Raw genomic sequence first — 27,348 nt, forward strand, 5'->3', positions numbered from 1 at the left:
TCATCTTGTAGTCAGTCACCACAAAATTTACCTTATCTTCACCATCCATAGTGAAAGTGACACTATTAAAATAACAAATTTTTATTCTTTTTTAAAAAAATCTACAATCACAAGGAACAAGATGAGGGGGTGGAGATGGAGAAAATATAAATAGACTATATCGTGTATTTTAATCAAATAAAATAATTATTTATTTGTTTAAAACATATTAAAAAATCAAGGATAAAGTGGTCAAAATAATTCAACACCTGTGTAATCATCGTAAGGATTCAAAAGTAAAAGTTTCTTTATTTAAATATTTGAATGAAAAATTTTCCTGTAGTGTGGCTCAATACATTTCCAACACTCATTCTTTGCTTATTATTGTTGTTGTCATGCCAATATTATTGTTTTATCAAAAATAGCCTTAGCAAGATTAAAAGTTTAGAGAAGAGTGAATTTAAGAAATATTGTTTCATCTGATTATTTTGTAATGCAACCATATACTGAAAAATGAAATATACATTGAACTTTTGAAGATGAATAGAACTAAAAATAAAAAAAATAAACAAAAAAACAAAAATTAATTAAAGATGCGGGTACATGAATGAGGCTAATTCAATAACTCCTTTTATATCATTCAGTGGTCTTTGGAGCATGAAACAATTGAGATCGAGTTGAACTCCATTTATTGCAGAAGAGCTTCAAAATCACGATCTAAGATGTTAGGTTTTAAAACTTGTAAGATAAAGGTTAGATGTCAATAAAAACTTAACTATATATTAGTTTTTATTGTTATGTTTTAAAACCTTTGATTTCACCATTTGATTACACGTCCACTCTTTTTCTTCAAAGCTCTTGATTTTGGTTTCTAGGTCTCCTTCTTCTGCTCCTTCACTTGCAATATCGATTTTGTTTAAATATCTTATGTTACTTGGAAAGAAAAAGAGAAGAAAAATAACTTATATAAAGGATAAGATGAAGGAAAAAGAAAAGAAAGAACAACAAAATAGAAGAAGATGAAGTAAGATAAGGAAAATGAGATTCAACTTGACTTTTTTTTGGAATTATAAATTCTTCAATTTTTAATATCTTTCTTATTTATTTGATTTTATGTAATATGTGCGAAAAAATACGAAGTATATTTTTCTTATTTGGGAAAAATACAAAAGAGGTATAAATAGAATACAAAGGAATAAAACTGTACATTTAATTTATCTTTGAAAATCAGGAAAATAATTATTCCTATAAATGTTGTCCCTAAATAAGGAAATAAAATTGATCTTATTAACATTAAATCCTATTATGGGCTATACAAATCAGAATGGGATGATTCTGATTGATATATGCTGATCTCCAACAGATTCTGATTGATATGCGCTGATCTCCAACACTCCCCCTCAATCTGGGTGGTAGATGTCTATCATACTCAGATTGGATCTAATGTTTTCATATGTGTTCCTTGGGAGAGCCTTTGTTAGGATGTCTGCTGTTTGTCTGCATGATGGAACATAGTCAACTCTTATAATGCCATGGTCAATTTTTTCTTTAATGAAGTGTCGATTAATCTCCACATGCTTTGTCCTATCATGGTGGACTGGGTTCTTTGCAATGCTTATAGCGGCTTTGTTGTCACATAATATCCTCATAGTGTAATTGATAGGAACTCTAATTTCATCCAGCAACCTCTTAAGCCAGATTCCTTCACAGATACCTTGAGCCATAGCTCTAAATTCAGCTTCTGCACTACTCCTTGCGACTACAGGCTGCTTCTTGCTTCCCCAAGTCACCAAGTTTCCCCAGACAAAGGAGTAATAGCCTGTAGTTGATTTTCTGTCAGAGAGGCATCCTGCCAAATCTGAGATAATATAGACTTCAATGCCTCTGTCTGAGTTCTTCTTGAAGTGGAGCCCTCGACCTGGTGTACCTTTGAGGTATTGGAGTATTCTGTTCGCCGCTTTCATGTGGGCCTCAATTGGATTAGATGTATAGCCACTAGCCAAGCTCACAGCAAACCCAATGTTAGGCCTAGTGTGAGTTAGGTAGATTAGCTTTGATATCTATCTTTATCAGCTGGTGGACTTTCTTCTTCACCTCTCTTTTTCGGTTCTATGGGAGTATTGGCTACCTTACACCCAAGCATGCCGGTTTCTTGAAGTAAGTCTAGTGTGTATTTCCTTTGTAACACATAAATACCATTCTTTGTTTGAGCAACTTCCATCCCTAGAAAATATTTGAGCTGTCCCAAGTCCTTGACTTCAAATTCCTTGGCCAAAAGTCCCTTCAGATGCTGGATTTGATCATAATCGTTTCCTGTGATAACAATATCATTATCATAAACGATAAACAAGGCTACCTTCCCTTCCACAGAGTGTTTGACAAACATAGTATGATCTGTTTGGCATTGATTGAATCTGTCTTCCTTGACAACTCGAGTCAATCTATCAAACCACGCTCTCAGAGATTGTTTAAGGCCATATAGAGATTTTTGGAGCCTGCACACCATGCTTGAGGTTCTGGATGATTCAAGTCCCGAGGGAATTTACATATAGACTTCTTCTTCTAGTTCACCCTTTAAGAAGGCATTCTGATGTCTAGTTGATAGAGTAGCCAATCTAAAGTTGTAGCTAAAGAGAGTATGACTCGGATCAAATTGAGTTTGGCTACCGGCACAAAAGTCTCCTCGTAGTCCACTCCATACAATTAGGTAAAACCTTTTGCCACTAGTCGGGCTTTGTACCGGTTTATACTACCATCGACATTATATTTAATGGAGAACATCCACTTGCATCCAATCGATTTCTTCCCTTCCGATAAAGTTATGATTTCCCATGTGCCATTTTTAACTAGAGCCTAGACTTCTTCTGTTACAGCTGCTGCCCATTCAGGTTGTTGGAGTGCCTCTTGAACATTCCTTGGAATATGTGTGTTGTCAATAGCTGCCACAAAAGACTTGTACTCCTATGACAATTTTTTATAGGACACATATTTCTCAATGGGGTGTTGAGTGCAAGACCTCACCCCTTTTCTTAAGGTAATAGGAATGTCAATTTCATCAATAGGTTCAGGATTAAAGACAATATTACCTAAGGAAAACTCATTTTCTGGAGCCTGGTTGGATTCATGGCTTTGCCTTGAAGCTGTGCTGGACTCTACTCCCTTCACTCTCTTCCTGAAGTATGTAGTCCAGTTGTCTCCTTCTGCAGCAAGGCCTTGATTATGTTGAGGTGTCATCCTTTCTCTAGCTTTAGTTGGTGCAATTTCTACTGTATTTACTGCAATTTCTTCTGCTACAGGTGCATTCTTGGATGGCTCTACATTTGCTACTGCAGTTTCCTCTGTTGTAGGTGTATTCTTAGCTGGCTCTGCATTTGGGGTAGATTCAGTTGGTGCAATTTCTGTTGCATCTACTGCATTTTCTTTTGTTGCAAGTGCACTCGGCTAGCTTGGTTAGCTCAAATCCCAAAAGTTGAGATTCTATCACTTCAGTTGGATAAGTCTGCTCCCCCTAATGCCAACTTTGGGGTAATAAGGCTGATTCTCAAAAAAGGTGACATCTATGGTGTGGTAAAATTTCCTAGTTTGAGGGGAATAGCATTTGTACCCCTTTTGGTGAGAGGAGTAGCTGAGGAAAATGCATTTGATGGATTTCCGGTCAAGTTTATTGCGACGAGGATTTAGGTTGTGGATAAAGGCTGAGCATCCGAATATTTTTAAGGGAATGAATGTAAGGATACGATTAGTAGGGTATGAGGTTTGGAGAGTAGAATAAGGGGTGTTAAAGTTGAGGATTCGGGAGGGCATTCTGTTGATGAGGTAGGTTGCAGAGAAGACAACTTCTCCCCAAAATTGGTTCGGTACATTTGTAGCCAACATGAGAGATCTGGTCACTTCTAGAAGATGTCTATTCTTTCTCTCGGTGACCCCGTTCTGCTGAGGGGTATCAACACATGAACTCTAATGTATGATTCCATGTTTCTGAAGATAGAAATTGAGTGCAGAGTGATAGTACTCTCGGCCATTGTCACTCCTAAGTACCTTAATTTTGCTTTGAAATTGTGTTTCCACCATAGTATGAAATAGTTCAAATATTCTGCCAACTTCTGATTTTTCCTTCATTAGGAAAACCCAAGTGACCCATGTGTGATTGTCAATGAAGATGACAAACCATCTTGATCCAGTGACATTGTTTACCCGTGATGGTCCCCATATATCGCTATGAATTAGGGAGAAAGGTTGAGAGGGTTTATAGGGTTGAGGAGGGTAGGAGCTGCAGGTATGTTTGAACAATTGGAAAATTTCACATTGAAATAACTCCTGATTTTTATTGAATAATGTGGGAAACATTCTTTTTAAATACATAAAATTTGGGTGGCCTAGCCAATAGTGCCACAACATTACAGAATTTTTACTATTTGGAGGTACTGTTGTACAAGAGTTGGCCTTGGGTTTCGCTTTTGACGCTTCAGCTTGGAGGAAGTAGAGTCCAGTACATTCTTCAGCATTGCGAATCGTCTTCGCCAACTCCAAAATCTAAAATTCATATAGGTTAGGGAAGAATTTAGCAACACATTTCAAATCTCTTGTCAGTTTGCTAATGGACAACAAATTACAGTTAAGTTTAAGCACATAGAGTACTGAATTCAGGGTAATATTTTGTGAAATAATGACTGAACCTTTACCTATGACCTTAGAAAGAGTCCCATCAGCAATTCGAATTGTGTAATTATTAAGGCATGGAGAATAACTTTTAAACACAGTTAAGTCTCCAGTCATGTGATCTGAGGCTCCTGAATCAATGATCCATGACTTTAGTTTTCCTTTGCTAATATTTAGAGCATGCAAGAAATTACCTTTTTGTGCTACTGCAGCTGTACTGATTGTTTGTTGGAGAATTTTCTGTAGTGCTTCCATTTGCTACTTGCTAAATGGAGATGAGTTAGAATTTACCTTAACTGTGTTACCTCTGCTGTCCAGGTTTTTTGTCTGTTTCGCTCTGAAGGCATGCCATGAATGATCCAGCAGGTGTCCTTCGTGTGACCTAGTTTCTTACAGTGATCGCACTAGGGCTGATTTTTCTTTTGAAATGGACGAGGCTAGTTCCCCTTTGCTGCCATTGATAAGCCTTCAATGGGTGAGGCTACACTTGACTTTCCAAGCATCACTTTCTTCTTGCTCTCCTCCCTTCTCACTTCCAAAAATACTTCCCGGATTGTTTTAAGAGGTTTGGTTCCAAGGATTCTTCCCTGGACTTCAGCAAGTTCTTTGTTCAAACCCAATAGAAATTTGTAGATCCTGTCTTTCTCCACCAGTTCTTATAATTCTTTTGATTTGCGTTACAACTCCATTGAATGTCTTCATATATGTTCACTGACTGTATTAAAATACTCAGTGACTGAGAAATCACCTTGTCGTAGGTCATGGAGTAAGCTCTTGATCTCAAATATTGCAGACGTATTGTCCATATTTGAGTAAATTTTCTTCACTGCATCCCACATCTCCTTGGTAGTGTCATAGTACATGAAATTTTCCCCAATTTCATTAGTCATGTTGTTGAGCAACCATGACATGACTAAATTGTTTTCCATTTGCCATTTATTGTGGCTGGGGTCATCCTTTTTTGGTCCTTCCCTTATTCCTGAAGAAATATCTTAACAGATCGTACCCATTGAGGGTAGTTCTAGCCATTCAACTTGTGACCAGTGATAGGAAGAGCAAGTCCTTCGACCAAACTGGTGGGCGAACCTTTTGCCTTGTTCTCTCCCATGGTTGGTTGTGCTAGGTTAGGGATGGTTCAGATCGAGCTCTAATACCATGCAAAAAAATACGAAGTATATTTTTCTTATTTGGAAAAAATACAAAAGAGGTATAAATAGAATACAAGTGAATAAAACTGTACATTTAATCTATCCCTGAAAATCAGAGAAATAATTCTCCCTATAAATGTTGTCCCTAAATAAGGAAGTAAAACTAATCTTATTAACATTAAATCCTATTATGGGTTGTACAAATCAGAATGGGATGATTCTGATTGATATGTGCTGATCTCCAACAGATTCTAATTGATATGCGCTGATCTCCAACAATATGTAAATATAAAAAATAAAAGTTGACGTTAGAAAACTAGTCATTAGTAAGAATGATAGTTAATTTGGTTTGATAGGTATAAATAAAATGTTTATAGCAGAAAATGACATTCATTTAGTTTCAATAAAGATTTGGGTTCCTTGTGTAAGGCCCCTGAATAGTTCTATGTGAATTGTACATATGTTGGCTGATTAAAGTTGAAGTGTTAGATTCAAATCTAATAATTGGTATCAGTTAGTTAATTGGGGATGATAGGCGACTCCATTACAAATAAAGATCTTGAAACATGAATTAAGGATTGGAAAAATTGATGGCAAATTCATAACAAATCAATCAACAAACAATGGGATGATATGCAAAAGATGATTGAGCAAATCTTGATGACAGCGACAACTTGTTTCTTGAGAAACTTAGTTCGTCCAACATACAATAGCAATAGTGAGACTCTATTAGCCCTTAACAAGATCGCCAAACATGTACAAATTCCCTTTTCGACCTTCAATGGAATGAATTACCATGACTAGCGTGTTAAGACAGAACAATTTTTTGAGCTTGAGGATACTCTGGAAGACCAATGCGGGAAATTACTCTTACTCTCGATGGATGGCAAAGATTTCTCTTAGCAGTGTGATTACATTCTTAACCCTAACTTTAGAAATAAGTCTTGGAAGCAAATTTTAATTTATGTGGGTAATAGTTTTGATGACGACACTTATGACGACTCTATTACAAAATTGTCAAATTAAAACAAGAAGGTTTCTTGGTGGACTATTTTGAACATTCCAATTCTCTCCTTGCTTGTATTTCAATTTGCGAGGAAATGGCGATAAACTTCTTTCTTGGTGGCTTAACAACGCTTTTAGAAAAATTTGTTCAGATGCACAACCCAAGAAATGTTCATGATGTTGTTCACTCAGCTCAGTTGCAAGAGGATATGTTGAAAGAATGGGAGAAAAAGATTCTTCAAGAGCATTTCACACCCTCTAACACCTAGAACTGTTATAGCAGACCTTGGTCCTCACCAGCTTATTTGTAGCGAGTACACCTATCACAAGCTTACAACAAATACCAACTCATACATCTTCAAGTGTTACTTCAACCAAGGATTCTAAGATGGGTTAGTCAAGCTCCATGAACAGAAAAGAAATGAATGAACAAATAGCCAAAGAATTATGTTGTTTTGTGGGGAGCAATTGGATAGAAATCATCGATAAAAGTGTAAGGTTTAGGGTTAAATACTATATTTAGTGCTCAAGAGGAGTTAAATGTGAAGGAGGAAGATCATTGTAGGGTGGACATGGATGACGATGCCTTAACAAAAAGGGAGGCCATATTACAAGAAGAGAATGTCCACATTTCCCTTCATGCCCTCAAGGGAATCACTAGCAGCTACATGTTACAGTTGAAATGATTGATTAAAAAAACAGGAGGTACCATTTTTTATGGACATGGTTAGCACACACAATTTCTTAAGTGAAAGATGGAAAAAGATATTGGGCATCAAAATGCAATTCATTAAAGATTTTCTTGTGATCATGGCAAATGGCAAACATATTGTTATTACCAAGAGAAAAATTGGAATGGAGATTTCATGAGCATACTTTTGTGGAGGATTTTCTAGTCTTACTTGGATCAAATTATGGAGCAATCTTAGGCATATAGTGGTTAAAAACTCTAGGTGAGAACTTGTCATGTTAGAAGGGGAGAAACCATCTTAGGAGATTCAGGAAATAGCAAAAAAATTAAAAAATATTCACTTGACAAACCATGTTATTTTCAATTAAAAGTCCAACCTATCTCACAACAGCCATGGGTCAGGATGCCAATTGTTTCACACATACTAACAAATTTGCTTTGAAGACTCTTTTACAGGATTTTCAACACTTATTCTTGGAACCAACTCATCTACCATTCAAAAGAAGGTATGATCATACAATCAACTTACTTGATGAAACCCCTATATGTATGAAACCGTATAGGTACCCACATGGACAAAAGGCAAAAATTAAAAGAATAGTCTTCGAGATGCTTGCCACTGGATCTATAAGGGAGAGCAATAGTGCCCTTGTATCTCCAATTATTTTGATAAAGAAAAAGAATGGAAGTTGGCGGTTTTACACTTACTTTAGGTGCCTCAATGCAGCTACAATCAAGAATAAGTTCCCTATTCCTTGATAGAGGACTTGCTAGATGAACTCCATGGTGCAACTTACTTGTCTAAGTTGGATTTAAGGACTGGATACAATTAGATTAGAATGGTAGATGATGACATAAATAAAACATCTTTCAGAACACATAATGTTCACTATGAATGGGTAGTTTTATCTTTCAGTTCAACCAATGCTCCAGCAACATTCCAAAACCTCATGAATGATATTTTTCAATTACATCTTTGCAAATTCATTATGGTTTTCTTTGATAAAATATTGGTTTATACCAAAACATGGGAGGATCATCTCAAGTGTTTAAAAACAACACTTGAACTGTTGGAGGCCAATTCATTGGTGTTAAACTACAACATATGTAGCTTTGGCAAGAGAACGGTGGACTATCTCAAACATTTCATCTCATTTCACAATGTGGAACCAAATCCAGATAAGGTGATGGCAGTATAGCAATGGTGTAGTCCAAAATCTGTAAAGGAGTTAAGAGGTTTTCTGGGGTTATCAGGCTACTATGAAGATTCATTAATAATTATGAAAAAAATTGTCATGCCACTCACATCTCTCTTACAAGAATAGGTGGAATTTATTTGGATCCATGAAGCTGAAACTGCCTTCCAACATTTGAAGAATGCCTTAAAGATAACACCGATCTTGACATTGCCTAATTTTGAACTTCCATTCACAATTGAAATTGATGCCTCAGGTTAGGGAATGGGAGACATGTTACTACAATGAGGGCATCCTATATCATTATGTCAGTAAAGCTATGGGAGTGAAGTATCATCTTTTATCAGTTTATGAAAAAGAGTTTTATGTTATTCTATTCGCAGTTAAAAAAATGACAATACTACTTTCTTGGCCATCACTTCACTATCAAGACAGACCAAAAGGCCCTAAAGCATTTATTAGAACAACCTCCTACAACTCTAATGCAGAACTGAGGTCTTGAGAAATTGATAGGTTTAGACTTCAGTATAGAGCATAAAAAGGAAAAAGAAAGTGTTGTAGATGCCTTGTCTAGGAAGGAACCAGTAAGGAGCATTTTTGGTGGCATCACAACTATTAGAGGAAGTAAAACAATCATGGGCTCAGGATTAAAAATTGCGTAAGATCATTGACAGAATTGCATTAACTTAGCAACTTACAAGTATTACCATTGGGAAGGTGGAGTTCTGAAGTGAAAGGGACGCTTGGTAGTAGGCTCCGATCAACAACTTAGAAACAAAAATTTGATGTATTTCCATGATTCACCAATTGGAGGACATTATGGGAGTGATCAAACATATAGGAGGATCAAGAAATGCTTTTATTGGAAGGGATTACATAAATTTGTAAAAGATTGGGTTAAGGAGTGCCTGACTTGTTGGAGGTTTAAACCACAATTACAAATGTTTGTTAGACTCTTACAACCTTTGCCAATTCTTAGGAAAGCATGGCAATCTGTCTCCATGAACTTTATAATAAGTCTTCCACAGTCTAAAGGTATGACGGTCATTCTAGTGATCATTAATAGGTTTACAAAGTATGTCCATTTCATACCCTTAAGCCATCCATTTGGTGCTGTCAAGGTTGATCACTTGTTCATAGACACAATGGTAAAACTGCATTGTTGACCATATCAAATATCTGATCATAACCTTATCTTCATGAGTGCTTTCTAGAACAAGTTTTTAACAAAATAGGGTGTCGAATTACTTAACTCCACCACATTTCATCCTCGTATGGATGGACAGTCTGAGACATTAAATAAAGCATTAGAAGGATATTTGAGATGTGTGACAGGTAACATTTCTATACAATGGGCAAGTTACTTGCCTTTAGTTGAACTCTGGTACAATACGAAGTTTCATTTAGCAACATAGAAGACTCCTTTTGAAGCGTTATACTGATATCCCTCGACCTTCAACACACCTCTATTGGTAGGAGACTCGTTAATAGTAGCAGTTGATTTCACTATTAAGACAAGAGAACAAATTGCAAGCATTTTACAAGAAAACCTTAAAAAGACACAAGATAGAATGAAATTATATGTATATCAAAAGTAGGTAGATTGTGAGTTTGTATGTAGTGATTGAGTTTATCTAAAGATCCAACCTTACAAGCAGCACTTATTACCCAACACTTGCTTTCACAAGCTACTATGGTCCTTATTTGGTGTTGGAATGCATTGGAAACGTTGCTTATAAGCTGGACTTATCGACTGGAATAAAAATACACAATGTATTTCATGTTTCATTTTCGAAGAGGCATCGCTCAAACACCTAGTTTCTCAGCAGTTACCCTACTTACTTACGGAAGATGGTGAGTTACAACTTAGACCATTGGCCTTGATTGCAGAATGAAGATGAAAGGGAATCAGACAATCATAGAGGTTCTGATCCAATGAGAGCACACGAATTTGAAGGACGCTATTTGTCAGGAATTACATACTATGAAGCTACAATTTCTAAATTTTGATTATAACCCATAGGACATCTCATATAGCCATAAGCCTTGGGGGCAAGGCCTTTTTTGATGGGGGAGAAAGTTGTAATAAATAAATATAAAAAATAAAGATTGACCGTTAGAAAACTAGTTGTTAACAAGAACAAGAGTTAATTTGGTTTGATAATTATAAATAATACATTTATAGCAGAAAATGTCATTCATTTAGTTTTAATAAAGATTTGGGTTCCTTATGTAACTGTGAATTGTATGTGTGCTGGCTAGTTAAGGTTGAAGTGTTAGATTCAAATCAAACATTTTGCCCATTACTAATGTTGTGCATAAATGAAATATTCAGCAAAAATAATTTAGCTTATACAATGACATTAAAAAAGAGCAAGAAAACAAAGAAAAAATGATTTAGAGTTATTTCTCTGCATGTTATTTCTAAGGGAATATTAGTAGGTTGTTAAAATTAAACGTGAGAGATTTGAAAAAATTTCATAAATTTTTTAAAATTTCTTTCTAAGTATAGAAAGTTTAAAGAAACTTTCTAGAGAAGGATTTCATGAGATGCTAACACCTTATAAAACTTTTCACAATATATATTCATAAATGTAAATTATATATAATATTTTTTAAAATTATAACATTTAGTAGTATAAATACATTAAATTTTTTTGCATTTTGTAATTTTTATTTAAAAAATTATTATATATAACTTTTTATGGCAACATAAGAATATATATATATATATATATATAGTAATTTTTATTAAAAATTATAATATTTAATAGTATAGATGCGTTTAATTATATTAAATTCTGTAATTTTAAAAAAAATATTATATATAAATTTTTTTAATCTCATTCAATATTGTACAAATTTAAAAAATTATATTAAATATCACAACTTTTAATAAAAAAAATAATTTTTATATTATAAATAACAGTGTACTACTGCACTTGTTAGAAAGTGAAATATTAATAAAAATATCTTTCATCATGATTTATCACATGTATATTTTTAAATTAAAATTAACTGAAAATTATTTGTAAACTATACACTTTATTACTGTAATGATTTTATTTTTTATCTATATCTTTATTAATTCTTTTAAAATTCTAAGATTAAAATTGTTACTTATAACTTTCTCTCATTACTTTAGATAAATTTTTAAATATTCAAAAACTTATTTTTATATTTATAAAAATTATCTTAATTTTTTTTATTATTTTAATTTTGAAATTTTTTAAGAGTTTTATCTTTTAAATTTATGTTTATTGATATATATTAGTTATTGACCTTTAAATTTGACACTATACAATAAAATTATTATTTTAAAATAAATTATATTTTAAAACTATTTATTTTTATTAAATATTTATAATTTTAGTGCATACTATTTGTAGTTAGAAATATAGGTTAAAATAATTTTAAAATAATTATTGTTTAAAATAATATTAAAAAAATATATGATTTATTCTTTAATGATTAAATTATAAATATATTATTATATGCATTATAGAAGCTACTAAATTAGTTATTTATTAATTATTTTATCATGTATTATATTAAAAAAAAAAAAAAAACAACAATTTTTTTCTATTTTCTTTGAGAGTAATTCACCTCCTTAAAATATAGAAGAAAGTAGTAGTAGAATTTAATGTGGAAAAAGAAAAGGGGCTTCATAACTCTTATTTAAGGCAGCGAAGATAGGAGAGCATACCAATCCACAGGCATAGAGAGAGAGAATCAATAAAAGATGGCTAAGGGCGTGAATGCGAATGCGTTTATCTTTGTGTTTGTACTGATAACCTTCATCGGTTGCGTCTTCTTTCTCCCTGCAGAGGCAAGAAATCTACGTGCTTTCCAAATGCAAGCTTCGTTTCCATCATCAACATCACCAATCCACTTTCCAATGTTACCCAAAGGCATAGTTCCTCCCTCTGGGCCTTCTCATCCTCCTCCAACGAAGCCTTGAAACTATCAAGCTCATGGACCCGTCCCTGCAAAATAAAGGCCCACAAGCCCACAACTAGTAGTACTTTCCTATCTGTAATAATAATATTAAAAAAAAAACTAATATGCATAATAATATTTTTCCTATCTGTAGTTTCAAAATTTATGCTATGTTAATAGCATAAAAGATTTATGCTATGTTTCGTGATGCTAATTAAACTTGTCATCAATATTCGGTTACCGTTCACGTTAGTCAAAATCTGCAGAAAAAATCATTGATGTGTAGAACACGCTACCAAACTTTTTGATTTTAAGACCAAGGAAGCACAAGTTTTTTGTTTCTTTTCTTTTTTTCTTTTTTTCTTTTTCTCGTAATTTCATTATAATTATTTTTATTGATCGAATTAGTTTATTAAATTTAATTTTTCTGATCATAAATATTTTTTTATAAAAAATAATCTTCATTAATAAGATTAATCTGAGATTCGAGTTTTGAAACAATATTTTTCTTATATGAAATAGAAATGACGCCATCTGATTCGATGAACATTAAGAAACAACCAAAAAGTAGAAATTGTATGGAAAATCACTTCATTCGGTGGTTTTCTTTAATCCAGCAATTCCTTTTATGTTTGTTTAGTGATATAAAATTAAATAAATATAACAAAAACTAGTTTGATCTCATATCCTTAATAAAGAGAGAATAAAAATTGAGATAAATATTTTTAAGAAATGAAAATTGAAGTCATTTTATTTTTTTTAACTTAATTTATTTGTTTACCATTAATCTAAACATAACATCAGAATGTTGATCTCATCTCAAAATAATAATAATGATAATATTATTATTATGAATCTCACTGCAGTGCACGGAAATTAATAGCCCCATTTCAGGCTAGAAAACACAAATTGAGTTAATAACTCATCTGGGCCAGCCACATCACAATTTGAGTAAGCATGATTTTATTTCACATACTAACAAAAAATTATTCAATAAACGAGGGTGAGTTGATGGGTAGATATTTATCAGTTAATAGATATATAAACAATTATATATATATATATATATAGTTTTTATCTGGTCTCATATTTACTTATGTGATTTAATTTATTAAATTAAAATAATTATTGAATTAGTTGTTTGATAAGTTTATTGATTACATACTTAAAATACTTTTAGACAAACAACTTATTTTTAAATATTTATTTAATAAATTCTCACTATATAAAAGTTTATGTTATAATTTTGATCATAAAATTTTTTTAAAAATTATAAAGATATGTAAATTATTTGTTATAAATTTAAATAAGCTTATCAAACGCAAACATCACACTATAGACTTAATATAAAAAACGCAAACATAGATTTAATATCAAAACACACATTATATTTTACAATCAATTTTTTATTGTGTTGATTTGTATTTAGTTAAATTATTATTTATTTTGTGTTTTATTATTAAGATACAAAAAAAATTTAAATTTTCTTACTAATGTTAAATCATGAAATAAGTCATATTTTCTTTCAATATAGAATGCTTCAATTATATTTTCATTCCATAAAAAGTCAATATGTACTATATTTTAATCTATTTTATTATAAATAGTATTAATACTTTGTTTGTACAATAATTTTCTGTGTCATTAATAATAAATTTTGTATTTATTACCAATTTTATAAGTTTAGAAGATGGAATAAAGATTGTACACAAAAGTTTAAAGCGGACGAAAAAAGTATTAAAAATCAGTTGTTTGTGATACTTAAAGTTGTAAAAAAAAATGATAAAATATCAATAAGAAGCACTTTCATAATTTTTTTTTCACTTTCATAATTATTCATTGCAGCTAAGGAGGTGTGTTTATATTAAAAATGAATTAAAGAATATCTTATATTTATCATTAATTAGAAAAAGGAAAGTGTATTTTAAGTATCTTTTAAAGCAAAAGAGTATAATTTATTTTAAACTAGTGTGTTTTTCATGCATTGTAAATTTATTATGAAGTTAAAATAAAAAAATTTAAATATATTTATAAATATTTTAAGCATTAATAATAAATAAATTATTAAAATAAAATTATAAAGATAAAATATTTAAATTAAAAATGTAATATAAATTTTAAAATATGTAAAATTTAATTTTAAATTTTAAATCTTGACACACCATTTTAAATTTAAAAGATATATATATATATATACTTTTTAAGATAAATGAGTTTTAAAACCATAATCTTAACCAATCTCATTTTAAATTTATTAATTAATTTTTGAACATACTATATCAAATTGATAAACACCTTTATCTTAATTCAAATAATATATTTTTATAACATCTTTATCAATTTTAAAAGTGGTGCCAAAATGAAAAAAAATAATATTTAAATAAACTTATATAATACAAGGAAAAATTGTTTTTAGTTTCATATAAGTAAATACAAAGTATAGTGTTATTTTTTATAAATTTTAAAAAATGACTAAATAAAGAAAAAAAAAAGGTAGAGGAAGAATAATGATAATGATGAAGATAGGAAGAAAAACAGAAATTTGAGGAGGTTGCAGAGGCAGGTACAAAAATGTTATGCACATCGGAAGAACATCCTAAAATAAAAAATAGATCGAAGGAAAGAGAGAGAAATATTGATTCATTCAACGTTGTTTGTTTGTGGAGTCAATTGTGCAGAGAAATTTGAGAGAAAAGGTGAAGCAGAAAAGAGAGGTATGGGGAACAGAGGTATGTGGATGTTGTTGGCAATGGCATTCTTCTTCCTTTGCTTCTTCTCAACCACTGGGGCTATCTGGCTCACCGTACCAACCTCTGCCATCAAGTGCGTTTCCGAAGAAATCCAGAACAACATCGTCGTTTTGGTTGATTACGTTGTCGTTGCCAATGGGGATGATCCATCCCACAACTCAACTATTTCCGTCAAGGTATCATTTTTACCTTTCATGCCGTCACCCTTTTCCGATTTCTTTCATGGGTTGCTCTTCAATTGTGGTCTCCATCAATATATTGTTTCGGTAAATGCATGGTTTTGCTTTGCTAAAAGATTTTGTATCGCATGTTTGAGATGCTTGTTTCTAGATCGATGGCATCCTTATCTTAATTATATGATTACTTCAAATGAAAGAGTCTTTATTGTATAAAGAAACGTGGGTTGAATAAATGTAAAACTGGCATGTTATTCTCACTAAAAATTCTAATCATATGTTTTACTAAGTGAGAGAGAGATAAGAGAAAAAAGCATTAAATAAGATAGATATAAAGAAAAAAAAATGTTTATTCATTGTGAAATGCATGCAATTCTTCTAGACACCATTAAACAATGTCTAAGAATAAACATCAAGATATAAGCGACAACCTTGAGACATACTTTTATAGCATTTGTTTTCTTCAGGTTACATCACCATATGGAAACAATCTTCATGACATGGAGAACACAACAATTGGTAATTTCGCCTTTACTACTCGAGAGAGTGGGAACTACCTAGCATGCTTCTCGGTGGCTCATAGTCAAGCAGAGGGGGATGTTAGTGTGGATCTTGATTGGAAAATTGGAATTGCAGCCAAGGATTGGGATTCGGTTGCTAAAAAAGAGAAGATTCAGGTAAACATTGGTTTCACTTATATCTATAATTTATCAACATGCCCCAGAATTTCATGTACAAAAGTTTTACCTCTCAAAGGATGACATTTTGTAGTGTTGTTTTATAATGTTTTTAAGTATTTCGTGATTTGTAGTGTAGCACCTGCCTTGAATGAGAACGAAAACTACCCTTCACAAATAGAAAATTTTGAAGTTTATTTCTCTTCTATTTGCTTTCATAATGCTCTTTTTAGTTGACACAAGTTTCAACATGTGATTGATGCACAGGGAGTACAACTTGAATTGAGAAAGCTAGAAGGAACAGTGGAGGCTATCCACGATAATTTGATCTATCTCAAGGGCAGGTAATTTTTATTACGTAGACACCCTCTTTTCCAAAATAAAATATGTAGCAATTGTTTAAACTCTTCTGATGTATCATTTATTTTCCTTGGATATTTACTCAGGGAAGCTGAGATGAGGAACGTGAGTGAAACAACAAATGCCAGGGTGGCATGGTTTAGTATTATGTCTTTGGGTATCTGCATTGCAGTTTCAGTTTTGCAGTTGTGGCATTTGAAGCGATACTTCCATAAGAAAAAGATTATTTAGATGATGCTAGTGTTAATTTAATTTTAATGACTCGTTTTTAAGAGCTTTACTCCTCACACAAGTAATGGATTTTTTTAATACCATTTGCAAAAGCTTCCAATTTTTCTTATCCGCAGGATTTTATTGTTGTCTAGTTTAAATTGGCTTCTAATGGAAACTTTCGAATTGAGATAATTTAGTTCTAATTTAGATGTGAGAGTTTCTAAAACTGTTGGAAGTTTTAACCTGGCAAGAAGCTATTATTTAGAAAATCTCAGTCATTGGAATATCACTTCAAATTTTTCAAAAATGTTTACTGAAAGGCTTATTAAAACTAACTATAATTCATTAATTACTTTCTCTTGTAAGAAAACATCAGAGTGAGATGATCAATGATCAAAAAGACTATTAAAACCGTAATAGATCCTACATGGCGGTGTTGAGTATTGGGCTGGACCTTTGATGACTGATGGCTAAAGGTGTGGTGGCTACTGATGGTGAATCACTAGGGAAAGAGTAAACTTTATTTTTGGGAAAAAGGGTCTGAAAGATTTTTGTTATAAATTCTTAAAAAATATGATTTGGGCTATGGAATGAATTGAGTTTTATATAAATGTTGGGTCACAGGTTGGCCGGTGGCTTGGTCCAATTCAACTAACTTGACCTGTGAGTTAAACGGGTGGACTAAAAGCAAACTGAGTTCAAAGGAGGGGAATTAATTTAAATATGAAAATTAAAAATATTATATACTAAAATATGAAATTTTGGAAAGAATTATGAAAATATAAAATTTAAAAAATAAAATTAGTTAATTCTATTTTTGAATTTTATAAAATTAACTAATTTTATTCAATTCCCATATTTTTATCATTCTCCCTAAAATCCTATATTTTGGCATATATATTTTCAAATACCATGTGAAAAAAAATGAGCCTCAAAAGAATTCGGTTATCCAAATACTATATAACAGTGGGTTGTAGGTTGTGGGTTGGATATATATATATATATTAACAGTGGGTTGACTGAGTCAGAGCTCATGAAAGACAACTTGTTCACCAATTTTATTTTTAAGTGGTTACTGTTCTTAGAGGTGTTCATGGAATAGATTGTACTTATTTCTTCTTATTTAACTCTAATTCTTTTACTTGACTAATGTTTTAAATTGAACAGGTCCCTAAATACAAAATAAATAAACTGATGAATATGTACAATTTAATTAAGACCAAATCTAAGTAGGACAAGATCAGATTGACTAAAAAATAATATACTTTTGTTAATGAGATAGACCCAGGCTAGCATTTACCTTATTTGCTATCAAACAGAATGATTTATGGCTTACACTGGGTTGACCCAAGAGGGAGTTTTTTACCGTAAAATGACTCCAAAAAAAAAAATTTCTCATATAGACCCATTACCAATTTTACTACACGAATGGACCCATTTTTGTTGCAATTCAGAATTCGGTCTCCTGGGGACCTAATTCTGAGTTAGATTTTTGTTTTTTTTTTATAAAAATAAATATTATTATTTAAATTATATTTATATATTATTATTTTGTTAAAATAAATATTTTATTAGTTATATATAATAAAATAAATTTTATTATTTAAATTTTGTTTTTATTTTAATATTATTTAAAAATAAATAAAAATAGTAATAATATTAATTTTAATGTTTATTAAAATTTATTTGATATATTTAAGATAATAAATAATATTTTTATTTTTCTTATTATATTATTTAATATAATTTTTTTGAAAATGATATTAATATTATATTCTAAAATTATATTTTTGTTATTTAATATTATATATTTATAAAATAAATAAAGTATTAAATAATAACCATTTTATTTATTTATTATGATATATTAATATTTATACATAATTATTTATTTAAAAATATGTTATTAATAATAATAAATATAATTAAATAATATCATGTAGATATATATATATATATATATATATATATATATATTGAATATAAATTATAAATACTAAAAATTTAAAAGATACAATGGCATTCATAGAATTAAAAATGACATGTCTTTCTTGTGTGACCAGGGGTATGACAATAAGAATAATTTTTTACTCGACTTTGTTGTTCTCTAATGTCCATCTATATTCTTATCCTACAAGACTTGGGTCGACCCTTTGAAGTTCTTTTCAGTTCTGGATTTGGACACAAAGTTGGGCCCGTGTAATTTGGCCAATAGTCTTCGTGTCTGAGTTTTCCAAATTGACCTTCGTATACCCTAGAAACTTGTTGTAAGGTATACACAAGAGATATGTAGATGTCAAAGTTGTAGTGTGTGTGTAAGCATGAAGCAATTACATGCGAGCATGGAATGTGAACTTTTTGAAACTTGCCACAATCACACCACATTTCATCTAACCGTACTGTAAATCTTCCTACGGGTCAAATTTCTGTCGGATGTTGCATTTCTTCGACTAAAAATCTAGTGGTTGTTCTGTCAAAGGTGATGACTCTATGGGTGTTCGCCTTTGACTGTGCATCTCGAATTGCTTTAGTTGCAACCTCTGAGTACATATGTCTAGCATTAATCATTGCATCTACTTCCTTGCTTCTGTCAATGAAGAACTTATTGCAACTGGTGTATGTTGCCATGACCATGGAGCAAATGGGTAAGTTTCTGGTTTTCTTCATGACCGAATTGATTGACTCCGCTAGGTTTGTTGTCATGTGTCCCTAGCGTCGTCCGTTATCCCATGCCAGTGTCCATTTTTCCTTAGAATGTTGTCTAACCATTGTGCAGCTTCAAGATTATTATCTTTTACTATGTTGTAATAGTAAAAGAATCTCGATTCAGCCATCCCATATGCTGAAAACAATATTACAAATTAAATTAATATAATTAGCTAAGCAATTGTATAAAATATTAATGATAATATAGACTATGTAAAAAATTAAGATTACCCATATTGACGACATCTTTCTTCAGTGCAACATTTTTGAATCGTCGCATGAAGTTTTATGCAATGTGTCTAATGTAATAGACATGGACAGAATTGTTTTCTGTCCAACCACTTCCATTTCTCAAGTATGCACTTCTTATGGCCTCGTGACGATCCGTAATGAGGCACAACCCCTCTTGTGGGGTTACGTACCTCCTTAAGTTTTTTAAAAAAAAGAATCATGCATCGCTAGTTTCACCTTCAACCACAGCAAAGGCAATGAGAATTATGTTGTTGCGGCCGTCTTGTGCAACTGCCACTAATAAAGTCCCTTTGTATTTGCCAATAAAAAATGTTCCATCCACTTGAACAATTGGTTTGCAAAAGGCAAAACCATCAATGTATGCCTTGAAGGTCCAAAACAACCTCTTGAAGAACACATTCCCCTCGTCAAGCAAGCCATCGTTGTATGCCAATTGTGTACTCAATTTTCATATGAAGCCTGGAACATACAGTTGCATTGCAAGCAACTGTCTAGGTAACTTATGGTAAGACTCCTCCCAATTTCTGAAGATATTTTCAATGGCATGTTGTTTCCCCAATCATCCCTTTCTATAGCTGATTGTATAACCCATTGTGGACTTTATGTGGGCCAAGATGATTGCGATAGGTGTGGATGGATCAGTCTCAATAATTTCACGAATGGTTTGAGAAATCATTCGTGATCCCAACTTGTTGTGATCCTGTGAAATGATTGGGGAAGCACATGTGTGGCACCCTTCAAGCTTCATTATTTCCCAGTGTTACTCTTTGGTGCGCAATATAGCGCGACATCTCCAGGCACAGTCGTTGTGAACGCATTCGACGACAAGCCTAGTTGTGCTTGACATTTTCATCTTGTAAGTGCAATGATTGACAATGTGAAATCTATTTATGGCATCTTGGACTTGTTCTTTTGTTGAGAAGCGTTGGCCAACAAATAGTGTTCCAGGCGGATACACTACCATTTCACGATCAAGGACATGGCCAAACTCAGAGTCATGTTCTTGTATTTGACTGGGAATGTTTAGAAAATGTGGAGGTGGGTTGTATAATGGTAATGATTGTGATAGCGGAATATTTGGAAGTGGGAGGGAGTCTTCTTCATCATCCTGCTGTTGAGATAGGATTTCATCTTCGTCCTCGTTAAAAGGATCAAATACTTCGATTGGGAGACCCACAACAACATGTTCTTCAAGAGGCTGAGAAGATAGGGTTTGCTTAAATGGTTCGGAGGGTATTTCATTGAGGTCCATGAATGGACCAGTTAAAAGTTGTGTGTAGGACTGAAGGTCAGAATTTATATCATATGTTGAAAAGGATGGATTTATGGTTTGGTAAGGTGAAGGTGAAGGTGAAAGTTGTGGTGGCTGGATTACGTTTATAGCAAATGTAACATATAATTCTATACTTGATTGAAGTTGATTTGAATCATGGATGTTGAAGAGTGCCTCGACATCTTCATCATCGTTCAACTCAACACATGTGTAGTTGCTAACTCTCGGGCCAAGTCTAATTGGGTAGCGAAAATATATGGTTGTCATCCTTTCATTTGAGTCTCGGTTAAGTTTTGTGTGGATGACTTTCTTGAGCCTTTGTAGAGTCACTCCTCTCTTTAGATGTACTAATTTCGCTGATATTGAGGTGAACGTGACTCCTTCATTAGGACATTGGTTAATCGCACTATCAGAGTGAACAATGACATAGATTGAAGACATTTTTAGAAGAAGAAGGTTCACAAGAATAAGGAACAAGGTTAAAAGGTTGAATGAATAAATGAACACGAATATGGCTATTTATAATGGTAACGTTGCATTCTCAATCACGCATGCGAATGCTACATGACTTGTCAGTCACGCAGACCAAGGCTACATGATATATCAGTCACACATGCCAATACTACATGACATCTCAGTCACGCATGTCAATGCTACGTGACATCTCAGTCACGCATGTCAAGAGATAGTGACATCTAAGTCACGCATGCCAATGCTACATGACATCTCAGTCACGCATGCCAAGAGATAGTGACATTTCAGTCATGCATGTCAATGCTACATGACATCTCAATCACGCATGCCAAGAGATAGTGAATTCTCCGTTTATCTATAAATATGTTCATCCAAGGCCACATGTTTTCATTCAAACTTGCATCCATCTTTGTTCTTCGTTTCTCTTTGATCTTTGCTCCCATTACTAAAAATGTTGTTCTGGAAGCAAAACGAACACAGATCCGCCTTCATTGGAAGAACGGTAAGTTTTACACATTAGCAAGTCTAACTGAATATGTAAATTAATATTCTACATATAATGTTACTAATTTATTAATAACTGCAGGAAACTGAAAACATGATTTCATCTTTCTGTCATTCAATGCCAGAACTCAGTCCTCTAATTGTTCCTATACAGAACTCAGTCCTCTAATTGTTCCTATACTTGAACAACTTGGTTTTGCTGGGATAGCAAAGCTAAGGCATCTTAAAGTGGATCACGGATTGATAACAACTTTGATCGAGAGGTGGAGACCTGAAACTTACACATTCCATTTTCTAACAGGGGAGTGCACCATAACCTTGGAGGATGTTGCACTTCAACTCGGGTTAAGAGTTGATGGTTTACCAGTCATTGGTCTAACAATATTTGACTGAGAGGAAATGTGTGACACATATCTCGGTATCGTGCCAGTCAAGGGAGAGTCACTTATTGACTCTATGCTAAAACTAAAGTAGCTGAGAGACAACATGTTGCCATTATCAGAAGAACCATCTGAAGAAGAAGTTCACGCCCATTATAGAAATTATATACTAGGTTTCATTGAAGGTGTTTTGATGCCTGACAAAACAGGCAACAAAGTACATCTTATGTATTTAGCTTTATTAACTAATCTTAGAAGAACAAGATGATATAGTTGGAGTTCTGCTTGTTTAACTATGTTATACAGGAAAATGTGCAGAGCCATGGAAGTTAGTAGCAAAACAATGGGTAGTTGCTCATCACTGTTAATGTCTTGGGCATGGTATCGCATGCCATATATTGCGCCAATTTCTAGTAATCCACCAACATACCCTCTCGTGTGCAGATGGAGTGGGGGTAGAGTAGTAAACTTTCGAAATAAACCTCACAATGATGTTGTGGGGTACAAATCAATGTTTGATCACATTCAAGCTAATCAGGTAACTCGTCATATTTATTTTCCTATCTTTTACACATCGTTTTAAGTAACAAACTTAAATATATTTGTAGTTTTTATGGGCGCCATATCAAGACTTGCAGACATCAATACCCATGGAAGCATATAGAGATGTCCAACTGTGGATTTCATGTACTGCCATCCTTTGTTTTGCAATTGTTGAATGACACCAAACAGATAGAGTCAAATTACAGTTTCGTCTAATCCAAGAAGTCCCTTCTCCACCGAATAATTTGAATGACCTCCACAAAATTGATATGAGATGAAGATAGGATGAAAATTAGGTTACAAAACATGCTCAATGGATTGAAATATGGAATAACAGACGTGAGCTGACAATAACAGGTCATCCAATTTAAGGCCCATTGTGTCACACACAAGAATATATGGAATGGTACATTGCTAATTCTATCTATTTTCTATCTGTGCTACAACTACTACAAGTAGGGATGGAAACAGGCCAGGCCGCTTGACAGAGGCCTGTGGCCTGGCCTGGTTTTGGCCTGACCTGACTTGACCTTTTTAATAAACAAACCAGGCTCAGGCCTTTTTTAAGGCCTGTTTAAGTAAACAAGCCAGGCCTGAGCTGTTTATAAAACCTGTTAAGTCTGACAGGCCGGCCTGTATAAATATATATATATATATATATATATATATATATATTATAATTTAAAAATAAAGCTATCAAAATATATTTAAATAATAAAGTTATTTCATAATATATTTTTATATTCTTAATTCTGTTATTATTAAATTAATATATTATGTTATAATTTTATTTATTTATAATTATAATAAACAGAAATTATATTATATTAAAAATTAAAAATATTTATACATGATTACACTTTTTAAATAATAAAATTATTTAATAATAAATTATTATATTTAAACAATTTAAAAAATAGTTAAGTCTTTGAACAGGAATAAGACGTAATCAAAACTAAACGAAATAAAATTTAAAAATAAAATAATAAAATTATATTAATATATTTTTTATACTCTTAATTTTATTATTATTAATTTAATTATTATATTAATATATTATGTTATAATTCTTTTTATTTATAATAAATAGAGATTGCTTAAATCTGAATTATATTTTATTTGAAAGTAAAAATTTATAAAAAAATAATAACAAAATAAAATAAAAAATTTATTATAATATATATATATATATATATATATATATATAATCAGACCATGTAACAAATAATATAAATAATATAATTATAAATAAAATATATAATAATATATATTTTTATAACTTGCACATGTTTTAATTAAATTATTAGTCAATTTATCAATTTATATGTAATTTATAAGTATATGTTTTAATTTATTATATCAGTAATATTTTCTATATTACATTAATATTATAGTGTAGTTAATTTTATATTTATTTGTTAATTTAAAATAACAAATTAATGAGACAAATAAAATTAAATATTTTGTAATTATTTTTTAATTTAATAGTTATTATTGTTTTCATTTTATATATATAGTACATTAAGTTTAAATTTTTATATTAAGTTTTATCACATATTTTTTAATTAAGATAAAAATTTAGAAATATAAGTTATTTTAATTTAAATATAAATTTTAATAATTCTTCCTATGCTTATATGTTATTTTTTTTTATCTATGAATTTTATAATTTAAGTATTTATCATCTACAATTTTTATAATAATGATATTTATTTACTTTTTAAAATATAATAATATTTTTAACTAATTCAATAAATTTTTTAAGTGTTATTTTTTGTAATTATTTTTTTAATTTAACAATTATTATTATTGTCATTATATATATATATATATATATATATATTGCAGTAAGTTTAAATTTATTTTTTTAAAACATATAATTTTCTTTTAATTGATTCAACAAACTGTGTTAATGTTATTTTTTTTTATCAATTTTATGTATTTACTATAACTTTATTTGTTAAATATAAGATGTCTTGAAATAAACAAAATATGTTTCTAAAATAAAACTAAAATATTTACTATTTATATAATTTTAAAAAATAAATAAAAAAATATAAATATAGATTTTATTAATATAAAATATTTATAATTAATACTTAAATAATATTTTAAAAATTATTTATAAAATTATATAAACATTATTATAATTATTTAATAATTATTAAGAACATAGATAGAAATTAGAAAAATGTATAAACTAATTTAATAATAAAATATTTATATTTTTATTAATATTAATTTTTTTTAACAGGCTTTGTTAACAGACTTCAGGCCAGGCCAAGCCTAAAATAAAGCCTTTAACAGGTAACAGGTCAGGCTCAAGCCTAATAATTATGTTACAGGTCAGGCCTGTTTAGAGTAAAGTCTGCCCTGACCTGACCTGTTTCCATCCCTAACTCCAAGATCCAAGGACGAGCGACCAACAACAAAGAACTACCAACACATTTGAAATGGGTACGACTTCCACACTGTCGTACCACGAGGCTGCATCAATTCCTCTGAACATTACGCCAGAAGCAAACATAATTAACACAAGACATTCGTTTACAATAACATCAGAGAATTTTTTTACAAACTTACATGCAGTCTCTTTACCAACTGAATTTTGCTAATGAACCTGGTAATTCATCAAATGCATTTCAACAACTAGACCTTCATGATGATTCAAATCCTCCACAAGTTCATCTTGAAATCCCAGAGCAACAACCACAACGACGAAACCCACCACGTCACAGACGTCGCCCTCATTGTGGAACTGGCTACCATTACGGAGATAGTTAATTATTAATGTTGTTATGAATTTGTTATCATCTTTATTAATGTATTTTGTCTTCATCAATATTACTTTAATAATATAAAAACGTTAATTTTAAAATATTTGTCTCAACTATAAATAATTAAATTATAATTTAATATTTTATTTACTTTTTAAAAATAAATTTTTTATTTTCAAATAAAACTTATTCAAAATTATAATAGTATAATTTTAGAGTTTAGGATATTAAAAATTATAATATTAAATAATAACATTTTTAAACAAATAATTTAATTAAAATAAAATTTTTATTCAAAATATCATTTTATCATACTAATATTTAAAAATATTAAGTCAAAATTACATATTTAAATAAATAAATAAACAGAATAATATTTAATATATTTTTTTAATTTTGAAAAATATATTTAGTATTCTTTAAGTAGAAATTATTTAAACATTAACATTATTATGTAAAATAATATACTTATTATTTAAATATTTTAAATAGTTTTTAAAAATTAACTAAAATAATTTACTTATTATTTAATTATTTTTTAAAAATTTAGTTATTATTGTTTTCTAAAAATATTATTTATTATCTTAAATATGTCAAATAAATTTTAATAAACATTTAAAATTAATATTATTACTATTTTTATTTATTTTTAAATAATATAACAATAAAAACAAAATTCAAATAATAAAATTTATTTTAATATATATACTTAATAAAATATTTATTAAAATAATATATTATAAATATTTATTTTAATAAAATAATAATATATAAATATAATTTAAATAATAATATTTATTTATTATAAAAAAAAATGAAAATCTAACTCAGAATTCGGTTCTCAGGGACCGAATTCTGAATTGCAACAAAAATAAGTCCTTTTGTATAATAAAATTGACAATAGGTCTATATGAGGAATTTTTTTTTTTTGGTCATTTTACGGTAAAAAACTCCCCAAGAGGATGGTAGTTTAATTTTTTATTAACTCAAATTTTCGAAGTTCTCATTGCTGATTTAGTTTTCATGAAGTAGAACAACTCCATGTTCCTCTTCCATTTCTCAGGTACAGGATTTATATTGCCTTAAGAGTTTTTACTGTGATTGATTTTAATATATTTTTTTGAAAGCGATGGGTCAAACTTAAATATTAAAACATACAATTAAAAATTGATAAAATATAATAACTTGTTCAATTTAATTACGTGACTGAATCTTGTATGATAATCCAATTTAACATCATTTTACTTTGAATCTGAACCAGACTAAAATTTGAATTCGATGAGTGGTGCACATCGTTTGCACAAGTGGTTAACTTCCCTATTTAGCTTCACAGATTAAAGAGATTTAAGTTCGATAAACTTCGTGCACAAAGTTTATATGCATTATCATTGAATAAGGTACTACAAAATCATTAATGATCATAATATATCGCATAATATTTAAACTCAATTTAGAAGTGCCTAGTACCTGCTAGTTTTAGAAACATCCAAAGCCACATTATTATCCTATACTATTAGGAGGGACATGGGGAAGCTGTAAACCATTCATTCTCCAAATTGGCTAAAAAAATAATTATCAATTTTCAAATGACATTCAAAACAAGACTCAGTGCTTGTTTGAACTGATCCATGCATTGGAGGTAGTGC

General features: G+C 30.8%; 1 protein-coding gene across 1 annotated transcript; it reads left to right on the forward strand.

Moving 5' to 3' along the window:
* The first annotated feature begins 15,333 nt into the window (after nucleotides 1–15,333).
* On the forward strand, nucleotides 15,334–16,811 carry LOC113852009 (transmembrane emp24 domain-containing protein p24delta4-like). Its single transcript, XM_027482270.1, has 4 exons — nucleotides 15,334–15,543; nucleotides 16,011–16,220; nucleotides 16,488–16,564; nucleotides 16,667–16,811. The coding sequence occupies exons 1-4, from the start codon at nucleotides 15,334–15,336 to the stop codon at nucleotides 16,809–16,811; spliced, it is 642 nt and encodes a 213-aa protein (XP_027338071.1).
* The last annotated feature ends 10,537 nt before the right edge of the window (nucleotides 16,812–27,348 follow it).

The sequence above is a fragment of the Abrus precatorius genome, unplaced genomic scaffold (assembly GCF_003935025.1).
Source record: "Abrus precatorius isolate BTA unplaced genomic scaffold, Abrus_2018 Scaffold10, whole genome shotgun sequence".
In the NCBI taxonomy this organism is placed as follows: domain Eukaryota; kingdom Viridiplantae; phylum Streptophyta; class Magnoliopsida; order Fabales; family Fabaceae; genus Abrus; species Abrus precatorius.

What these genes read in the sequence shown, in the direction of transcription:
- LOC113852009 (XM_027482270.1), top strand. Translation starts at nt 15,334, where the DNA reads ATGGGGAACAGAGGTATGTGGATGTTGTTGGCAATGGCATTCTTCTTC. An exon ending in ACTCAACTATTTCCGTCAAG is followed by an intron (nt 15,544 to 16,010) that starts GTATCATTTTTA and finishes TGTTTTCTTCAG; the next exon opens with GTTACATCACCATATGGAAA. An exon ending in TTGATCTATCTCAAGGGCAG is followed by an intron (nt 16,565 to 16,666) that starts GTAATTTTTATT and finishes ATATTTACTCAG; the next exon opens with GGAAGCTGAGATGAGGAACG.